A 10,640-nucleotide genomic window follows, 5' to 3' on the forward strand; every position below is an offset into this window, starting at 1 on the left:
AGCCCTGAGGAAACTTTGGGCACTTGACTATATGCTTCTGCATCGTTGTGTCATTCTTCACATAGGTCTTTGCACAGTATTTGCAAATGTACACAGCCTTTCCTTCTACATTGGATGGGGTGAAATGTCTCCACACATGAGATAGTGCACGTGGCATTGTTCTGTAGAATAAGATGAAAAAAAGGTTTGTAAAAAAACGCTAATGCAATGCCAGAGATATAAATAGTTGGCCAAACAATTGGAATCTTCTGTAAACATATTTTACAATTGATGGATAAACGTATGGAAATAGGCTAGATGAACAGATGAACAATCCTCAATCAGCATGCTAATATATTTTCCCCAGTAATATCATTGAAACTTACCTGACTAGTCCTGCACACTACAGCAGGCCTCAGTAGCCCTGCTGTAGTGTGAAGGATGCTGGGAGTTATCTGTGCATGTGATGGAAGAATGCACAGTGGAGGGTCGAAACTCAACATGCAGCGTGTGCTGCATTCCATACATCTTTAAAATAGTGTTTTGAATGATGTTTTTATTGCTCAGCGTTTAATTTGCGTATTTTTTTTTTTTTCAAAATTCCCAAAATTCCCGAGCTAAACCTCCCATGGAAAGTTTCCGGAAAATTTCCGGAAATTTACCGGAAACTTTCCACCCCTTTGCAACCCTACTCTCTATGTTACATGTAGGTGTTCATATCGAATTGAATAGTTAAGTCTAAAATATGCATTCCTAAATCACACTGTTCTTTGGTACTGCTTAAAGGCAGAATGGAGTATCCATGGAATTTAGACAGGCACTATTCTCCTGTATACAATATACATTATATACATTATATATAGTGGCATATACAGTAATGTATGAGGATGGTAAAAAATTCCTCAACAGGTTTACGTCAGCACATTCGAAAAAAAATGGGACATATCAGTGCTTTATCCAATTGAAGCCAAATTGAACAGCTATTCTTAATTGTGATGCAATCTCCAATCCAGAAAAAAGAATGCTCATTAAAGGCCTTTATTAAATTTGGATTGCAGTTTTTATTCTGTTAAATTCTGTACATTGATTGATCATGGCGAGAATAACCCGTTAGGAGTCCCCTGGGCAAAATATGACAAGGCAGATAGCATCTCTAAGACTGGGTCATATACATATTTATTGTAGGGCCAGAAATGTGAAATTAATTAAATTACCAAAAAACAGTTGATACAATGAATATTGTTCTGTTGAGCCCCTAAGAGGTCTGGGGTTCCTGGATAGTTGCCACTTTAGTCCCAGGCATCATGGGGAGCCTCCTGCCTCACCACCTGCCACAACACCTGCACAAGCATGGACCAGGGAGGGTGATGCACATCACCAGGTGTGAGCTGCACACACACACACACACACACACACACACACACACGGACACGCGCACACACACACACACACACACACACACACACACACACAGTAAACGGACATTTAACACTGTAATACACTGTATTTATTTTGTAAATACACATTTTATTTGATTGCTTTATATTCAGAAGAAAAAGACCAAACTGCATGTCCAACTACTTATAAATGAAAGACCCCTTAACTTCCTCTAATAACAGAAGTAAAATTGAAAGAGCTAACTATTTCTCCAAACTAACATTCATGGCATTAGAACCAACATTGCACCAGCAACCACTATCATCTGAAATATCGCAGAGTATCCTGCCCGTCCCATTCTACTTAGCAATTTTCAGCAAATTTTTCATCCTGATTTCATCGAGACTGTGTTGCACATGCATTCGTCATCAAGCCCTCCTGACATCCTATCCACATCACTCACAAAATAAGTAATCAGTACTACTGGCCCTAGCATAGAATTATGAATTGCTCCCTTTCTTCTGGCCAAGGCCCTGATTATTTTAAGAACTTTATTGAATAAGCCAAAATCTTGATGAATCCCTCCCACAAAATTATAGGATTAAAATTCTTGAAAATGTGGTTTTGACCCAACTGCTAGATGTGTGTGAGAATAATTAAATTTTTGACAAATTCCAGTCAGGATTCCACAAACGCCACAGTACGGAAACCGCCCTCATTAAAATTACTAATGATTTATTAATGTCTGCCAATGCTGGTGATGTGCCATATTACTGCTCCTTGACCTCAGAGCCGCGTTTGACACTATTGATCATAACATTCTGATCAATAGACTAAGGCAACACGTCGGCATATCTGGCACTGCCCTTAGTTTGTTCAAGACATCCCTCAGAAAGCCAAATTTCAGTATCCATTGGAGATAACCACCTCATCCTTGGCCCCAATGATGTGGGGAGTGCCACAAGGTTCCATTCTTGGTCCTACTATTTTCCGCTCTACATGCTCCCATTAGGAAACGTCATCAGCCATTTTAATGGGATAGCATATCATTCCTATGCCGATGACACTTGTCTCTAAAGCCAGATAACGTCAGCCGCGTGAGTGTCCTAACAGATAGCTTATCCGCAGGGGCAGCTGGTCAATAGGGGTCAATAGGGTCCCGCCCTCCCAAAGAAAAAATGGAAAAAAGATGATAGTGATAAATGTTGTTAATTATCCTTTTACTCGTAATCATTATTTTTTAAATGTAATAAATTAAACAATTATCAAGACAGTTTGTCCTGCCTGCTATCTCTGAATATCACCGTCCAATCAGCTGCAGCGCCGAGCCCTGTTTAATACACTATTGGGCGATTTCCACATTGTTGAAAAATCGCCCACATCGCTCTCATAGACTTTCATTGTAAAAGTTTTTTTTCCAACTGCAGGCTCTGCAATGCATTCCCTATGACTTCCTGGAGGGCTCTCACTAACGTGATTTCATCATACGTAAACTGTTGCACATGCACCTCGGTGGTCCAATCACGCCGTACCTATGATTACGCCACTGTCACAGTCATGGGAGCAACTCGAGTTGCCTTTCAGTCGTCGTAGCAATGAGGATAAATTGGCAACCAAAGAATAAGGACCACACAAGCCGAATTTAAACGTCAACTAAGCAAAAGGAGGGAAATCTTACATTATACATGGAGCTGGTATGACCGGAAATCATGGTTAACAGGATGCAAACTAGCTAATGCCTTGTTTGCTACCCCTCTATTCTATTTCACCCCAATGCAGCATGGACACAGCGTGGACAACTAAGGGTGTCACTCAGAGAAGGTGAAAAAAACCAAGACATCAAAGATGCATAAGGACAGTGATTGTGTGGGATATGACTGCACTCATATCTTTCCAATAGATGAATTGTAAATAGTTTTATTCATTCCTCATTGTCAGCCCTAGTTCCGCTGCTCGATATTCTGCTCTGTTAAGTACTTGTCTTTACATCCAATGTTGTCTTGAGGCTGAACCAATAAATGGCCAGAAATCGAAGAGGTATTCTGTTCATTTACCTAAGTAAAAGTAAAACTACCACAAATAAAATACTCTGTTACAAGGAAAGGTCCTGGACCTGCACACACAAGTGTACTCAGGTTAAAGTACAGAAGTACTATTAGTTGTATGGACATTTTTGTCTTCAAAGCACAACATAGCAAAGCTTTATATTAATATGCACAAAGGTAGAAATATTAAAAACAAAACTACTCATAATGCAGAAAAATGTTCCCTGTGAGTTTTATATGATTAGGTATAATATTATTGGATTAATAATTCTGCTGCATTAATGTGTGAGTAACATTTTTACAATTATAGTTTGTCATGGTGGAGGAGCTCACTCATCACTATACTGTTAGTAGTTTATTTTACAACAATGCATTGAATTTAACCCATCAGTTTCTTTATAAAATCTGTATCTGAAAAGTAACTAGTAATTTAAGTGAATTATCATATTAAGTAAAAATAGTAAAAAGTAAAAATGTCCTCTGAGATCTATTGCAGTAGCAGTATAAAGTAGCATAAAATGGAAATGATCAAGTACAGTACTTGTAATTGTCCACACATACTGAGAGTATGTAGCCTAAGGAACAATCCTTGTCTTATGTTGCTGTGATCTGCACTGCTAGCTGTAGGAAATAGAAGGCGAAGGCAACATTCATTTCTTTGTTTAATTACACAGCTAGCTACAAAATAAATGTTATTTATTTGCTGAACCTTAAATAAATCGTATCTGATGACTCACTTATTTATCAATAGCAAAACAGGAATCTCTTCATATTCAAAGGTACTTTGGCCATTTTATCCGTTGACCACAGTGGATTTTTCAATCATTTTAGAACCAAATAAATGTTAATGAAGACCTGTCTACAAAATGACTGTAAATGGTAAATGGATTTGTATTCATATAGCGCTTTTCTAGTCTTGATGACCACTCAAAGCGCTTTACAGTACAGTTTTACATTCACCCATTCACACGACCATTCATACAGTGCATCTATTAGCAACACTTTGTTGTTCTATGGGGGGCAATTCAGGGTTCAGCATCTTGCCCAATGACACTTCGGCATGCAGATAGGGAATACTGAGGATCTGGTTGGAGGATGACCGCTCTATCCCCTCAGCCACAGCCGCCCACTACAGTACAGTATGTAGCCTCAGGATCATTCTTGTTTTGTGGTTACTGGTGGTAATGCTATGTGAGGTGACCAGATAAAAAAACAAACATTTTATGCAAAATGTACGCAGTGCAATGTCTAGCTGACTTGAGTTAATTACTCATTAAACAGGTAACCTTAGCCATCATCGTAACAATAGCCCCCCCTGAGAAATGTGGCAGGAGCCACCACTGCCTATCTGCCATTAAGGAATGGATGTCATTTAACTTCCTAGAGTTAAATTCAAATAAAACTGGTATGGGTCTGGCAGACCCATACCATGTCTCGGTCCCCCAGCAGTCAATATTCAAACTACAGCTATAAATCACATTTTATTCTCTTCTGAACTTCAACAGACGCTCAGCAAGTTTCCCTTAATTTTTCCCCTTCACTGCCGAAACGGAAGGTGTGAGTCGGATACCACCCTCATCCAGGGGTGGACTGGCCATCTGGCATACCGGGCATAATCCCGGTGGACCGTTGACCCAATGTGGGCCGGTCTGGTCCGCTATGTTGTTTTTTTTCTCTTCTTCCTCTCTAAATTCCCTCCAATTGGGCCGGCCAATTGGCTACAGAGGGCTGGCAGTGTGCTGCCAGCATCGACACATATTATTGGTCTATTGTTTGTCATTGTCAATCAATCATGGGCTGACAGGCTCAGAGAGCCCCGACAGTGCTGTCAATCACATCACAAACCAGGGTGGGGCGGGACCTCATGGCATTGGCGGGGGAGTCGCGGGACGGGCTGCTGCTGAGACAGAGACAGGGGGGTGCAGCGCTCCGCAGGTTCACCTTCAGAAATCTTGTTACGACTTTTACTTCCTCTAGAATAGGATAAGAGATAGTGTCTTATTTTGTGTGCCTATAGTATAGTGGTTATACTGTGGTTTATTAATGTTCTTGGGCAGACACAAGAGGCACTTGTTTATAGTTAATTAGAAGTTCAGATGCACTGGTCCATTACTATTTCAACCTCAGCATCTAGGGTTCAAAATTGGTAAAATTATACATTATATCCATATTGTTGTTGTAATTTTTCAGTCAGTTGAGATAAATCTTGAGGAGAAACATTTTGGGTTGTTTTGTGTCTGTATAGACCTACTATAAAAAGCACTTTGCATTTTTAATTTTAGTTCTTGTACTTTTGATACTTAAGTACATTTCAACACCAGATACTTTTGATACTTACGTACTTTTAATATGAGCTACTTTAAGACATTTAGAAGACATAAGTTACGTCAATTTAATGGCAGATGTGCTCGGCTAATTATATGGGCCGGTCTGAGCCAAAAAATGCCCGGGCCGTTTTGTTCTCCCAGTCCAGCCCTGCCCTCATCTGTCTGCTCTGGTCTCTGAATCAGCTGCTTGTAGTTTAACCAGTACTGCGAACTACGAACGCCCTTGAACGCGGCAGCGGTTGGTAAAACGTCTGTCTGCACGTCAGTTTTACGACAGTGGACACTGCTTTACGGTGGAGCATGGCGTCCCTCAGATGAGCTCTCTGAAGGACTGAGAGACGTAAAGGATAATTTAGATATTTGGACCGCAGCCCACAGTGAAGCCTGTTCTCCCTCCTTCCTCCTCAGGCAGACGCAGGACAAGTGTTCATTGCGTTCAGGGCCAGGTGGGGAGGACCAGCCATCAGGACACACCATGGCGGCGCAGGGAGGCATCAAGATCCAGGAGAAGGTCAGCAGGCTGCTCAGCAGACAAAACGGGAAACCGGTGCTGAAACCCAACAGGACGTTGGCTCTGAGAGATGCTGTAGCCAACCGCAAACTTCAGAAAGGAGGTAAGAGTCAAATGGCTTCAGAGACACAAAGCAGCAGCAGATAAAGTTGATCCAAGGACGTGGTGTATGTGTTTTGGGGATTATTATTGGTGAAAGGGATGTTTGTGGATGTACGGTTTTAACATCAACACCGGTGACTGCTCATTTCACCAAAAGCCCTCTTAATAAAGTCTTTAGTGTATCCTACATGGATGGCTCTGCTTCTTCATCCTAATAAATTTGTATTATTATTTCACTTATTAATTCAACGTGAATAGAAACATGGCTTTAAGGTTTCTCTTCTGGATGCTGATGATTTCCCTTCTCCATGCCAGTTGGGAGTAGATGTTCCAAGAAACTCTGTTTTGGTGTTGAGTTCACATTTCTCACAATTCCTAAGATATAACCTTAATGGTGAACTTGATCTTACACAGCAGTATTACTATTTGTATATAATCATGCATTTAAATGTGGTCTTTTAATTAATGACAGATTGAATAACAAACTGGTGGCAACTGACAACCAAAATACAGACGTTTGCTCTGAAATTTTTTCAGTGGGTGGTATGCTTACTGTCAGTGTGAATATCAATAAGTAAAAATAATCGATCTAACTTCATGTGAGGAATTTATATCTTTGTTTTACTCTTATCTGTTTCACCTCAGGTGTTGCAATAACAATATTTTTTAGCAGTGGGTTGTAACCACAGAATGTATATGATGGAACCAATGGATTCAGACAGTCAGTTCACCAGTCACCTTCCATTTATACCCCACAGACAAAGCTGAAGTTAGTGTAAGGTGAAGGCCAAGATAATTTTTGTGTTAAATCTAACTGCTCATGTCAGCAGGTCGAAAACTACATACAAACTAAACATCATGTGACAGAGTGTTGAGTCTCTTTATTAGTTAACTACAGCTGAGTGATTAGCGACAAGTCATAGGTCAGTCGGACAACTCTGAGTTGTACTTGCGCTCAAACTTTTATTGCAACAGTATAAAATGTTAGTGTTTGGTGTCTGGGCTCCGACTAAATCACCCCCCCCCCCCCTTATGATTACATAGATATGATGGGAGTGATGAGCAAATATTTGTCGGAGCCTTCGGGTTGATGCTCTGGTGGTGGAGGGGCTGAAGCAATTGGCAGCAATACTGCAGCAGCAGTGCGAGCAAAATGACTGATGGGAAATTCTCTGCTTAAATAGACCGTCTAATAAGGAGGGTGTGTATTAAAGATGATTGTGGAGAGTGAGGTATGTCACATTATGTATGTCACATGATTGGAGCAGCGCAGCTTGAGTTGGCTGCCTGAACTAGCTCACAGGCGGCGCTCCATTTGTTGTACAGCTTGTTAAGACCCTGCTAATCATGGCAGTTCTACATCAAGTTGGATTAAGTGTGAAGTGTTCTCTCCACAGAGGCCTCCTGTATCACGGAGATGTCCGTGCTGATGGCCTGTTGGAAGTTGAACCACTTTGTGGACGGTCTGTGCTCTAGTGAGATCGACACATTCTATACCTGTGTGAAGGAGGCTCAGGTATGTTCACATGGCCCTAAAGTTACCTTTGTTTCCAATGAGAAGAGGGAAATGACTCGGTTACTGGATCTATACTTGCATCACTACACTTTATTTGACAATACGGCACATGCAAATAATGCAAATTCAAAAAAAATTATAGCTCATCAGTTCTTGAATATTTTAAGAACATGGCTGGTAGAGTAACCACATCAGACTGCTCAGCTCAGCAGGATTCAAATGACATTTTGAACACACAGTAAAGACTGGAACAATGCAAAACCACTCTGAGTGTTATTAACTCTCAGCGCAGAGCTGACAGAAGATCTGTTGTAGTTCCTTAATGTGTACAGACTCATCAATGGGCCATCAACTGAAAATGTATAGAAACCAACATTTATAAACTCTCACCAACTTAATCTTGCTCCTATCAGTTAATTTTGGTAATATAATAATTGTTCATTAATAGCAATTGAAGTATTAGTTTGAAATAATCGGGAAATTGATTTGAAAAAAAGTTGTGCTGCCCATAGATATTCTGTGTGAATGTGTGTGCGCTTCTAGTGGTCATCAAGACTAGAAAAGCGCAATACAAATAGAAACCATTTACCATATAAAGGACTGATAGTGTTTTCACTGCTGTGTATTTTATATTCACAGGTTACTGTAATAGCTAAAAGCCATTTTATCTTTGTCATGATTGTCTTATGTTATGTGTTATGTTCTCTTTTGGTCCAATTGCAGGTATAACTGATTGTTGCCACCGAAACCTGGCTCTATGGCACTAAATCATTAGGGGCTGAACAATGGGGAAAAAGCTAGACAAAATATTCTGCCTCGCACATCATCATTCATGTTTGCTGACCTGATCTTACATAGTTTCTGAGGGGTGAAGAACTCCAACACTCTGAGATGACAATGTACAAAAGCTCCCTGACTGAGGTTTAATAAACACGTGTCTCATTGAAAAGCTCCAGTAATAAATCATTTTTGTCATTCACAGGCAGCTGCGAAGAATAAATCGGACCTCAACAGCACACAGGGAGGACGTCTGCATCCAAAACTAGCCACAACCTTGTTGAAGAGATATCCTAACCTGTGTTCTGAGGGCTAGGAAGCCAGCTCCAAAGCATTTGTTGTTTTGACTTGATATGCAGGAGCCCACAGGACTGAGTTCTCAAACTGGATTTCACTGTTTTAAAGTGTTCAGAGTTGTCATTGTTTAATAAACATCTATTGAATTGCACGGAGCAGACCAGGCTGGTTAGAACACAAACTCACTGATCCTCTCTTTCAGCATGTGAATCTTTTTAGGTTATTCGATTTTTCGATTATTTTAAACTCAATTATTATGTACCAGTGTTCTGGTAAAGCTTTTGTGTTCACAACACACTGGCTTGAAATATAATGTGACTTTCTCTTGTGTCCTGAATTGACTTTGAACGATCTCATTCAGTGCAGAGATGTGATTAGTGGATGTGATGCAATTATTCTTCTTCAGTTTCATGGCTCCTATCCGGGAACTTATCACTGAACACTTAAATGCCTCCTTGCTCTTGTGGAAGCTGATACTGCTGGTAAACAGATGCTGACCTAAAATGTGCCTCTCACTCAGACAGTGTTACACAGACAGTTACCTGTAAGCAAAGGTTATTGAAGATCATTGGTTCTCAAAGTGGGGGGCGCGAACACTCTCCAGTGGGGGCGCGATTTCACAGACAGAGAAAAAAAAAAGGCTTTTAAAGACTGACTGCGCTCAAAACTAAATATCGCAAGCGCGCACAGATCGAGGATGACCTGAGGATATGTTTGTCAAACATTGCCCCAAGATTTGAGGACCTTTGCAAGGCAAAGCAGGCTCATGTCTCACATTAACAGACCTGCAAAAATGTTTTTAAAGATCACAAGAGGACCATAATAATAACAGTATCCTAATGATAGCAATAATAACACTTATTATTATCATTAATTATATTATAATAATATAATGATGGTGATAATGATGGTGATAATAATGTTTATTATTATAAGAAAGCATGCAGGGTCACAGCTGCTTATATTAATAACCTACTACTACTGATCATAATAATAAAAACATTAATAATAAATAGTAAAATAGTAATAATAATTGTCTGTTTGGGCCTAACAATAGCCTAACCTTGACATGTCAGGCCTATAAATTACACTATGCTATATCTATTTATCTATCTATCTTTATATGGTGGTGTAGTTGAGGGTGGGGGGGCCCATCCCTAACCAGCTTTGGGGGGGGCCCAGCTTGCAAAAGTTTGAGAACCCCTGGTGTAGATGATGCACTTTCTGGTACAGAAGATAGAGTAGATTAGTAGATTTTAAACAAACCATAAATATGTGCCTTTTATGCTCTGCATGTTTCCCAGGGCCATAATCTTTATTCACTAATGTCAAGCTTAAGTTTTAAATCTGTGGTGTGGTAACATACGCATGTGACAAAATATAGTATTCTCCAAAAAGTGTGTCGATTTTTTTTTCAAACAAACTCTGGAGGATTATCTTCAGAACTGGGTCTGGACTTTCTCCCAGTTTGCCTTTCATACATGAACAAGAGATGTTGGAAGAGATTTGCTGCTTAGATGTGTTCACAACAACACAGACATCTTTGTTGCATTCAAATGCATCAGACAGAGATGGTATTCAATGTTTAATTTCACTGCAGAAATTTTTGATTACAGCACATCGACGCTGACATCTGCTCTTGCCACCAAAAGGTGTCTTAATATTTCTTCGTGTCTTCTGTGTGTTTGGGTCCACTTTTTTAAAATCTT

At 40.0% G+C, this 10,640-nt stretch overlaps 1 protein-coding gene across 1 annotated transcript; it reads left to right on the forward strand.

Moving 5' to 3' along the window:
• Nucleotides 1-6,015: 6,015 nt before the first annotated feature.
• chchd1 (coiled-coil-helix-coiled-coil-helix domain containing 1) lies at nucleotides 6,016-10,328 on the forward strand. The gene is made up of 3 exons (XM_061087062.1): nucleotides 6,016-6,342; nucleotides 7,739-7,857; nucleotides 8,840-10,328. Exons 1-3 carry the CDS (start codon nucleotides 6,204-6,206, stop codon nucleotides 8,948-8,950), a joined length of 369 nt encoding a protein of 122 aa, XP_060943045.1. The 5' UTR covers nucleotides 6,016-6,203; the 3' UTR covers nucleotides 8,951-10,328.
• Nucleotides 10,329-10,640: the final 312 nt, after the last annotated feature.

This window comes from Limanda limanda, chromosome 15, assembly GCF_963576545.1.
Source record: "Limanda limanda chromosome 15, fLimLim1.1, whole genome shotgun sequence".
Classification (NCBI taxonomy): Eukaryota; Metazoa; Chordata; class Actinopteri; order Pleuronectiformes; family Pleuronectidae; genus Limanda; species Limanda limanda.

Coding starts and splice junctions, on each gene's coding strand:
- chchd1 (XM_061087062.1), top strand. CDS start 6,204: ATGGCGGCGCAGGGAGGCATCAAGATCCAGGAGAAGGTCAGCAGGCTG. Junction 6,343..7,738: donor CCGCAAACTTCAGAAAGGAG/GTAAGAGTCAAA, acceptor TTCTCTCCACAG/AGGCCTCCTGTATCACGGAG. Junction 7,858..8,839: donor CCTGTGTGAAGGAGGCTCAG/GTATGTTCACAT, acceptor TGTCATTCACAG/GCAGCTGCGAAGAATAAATC.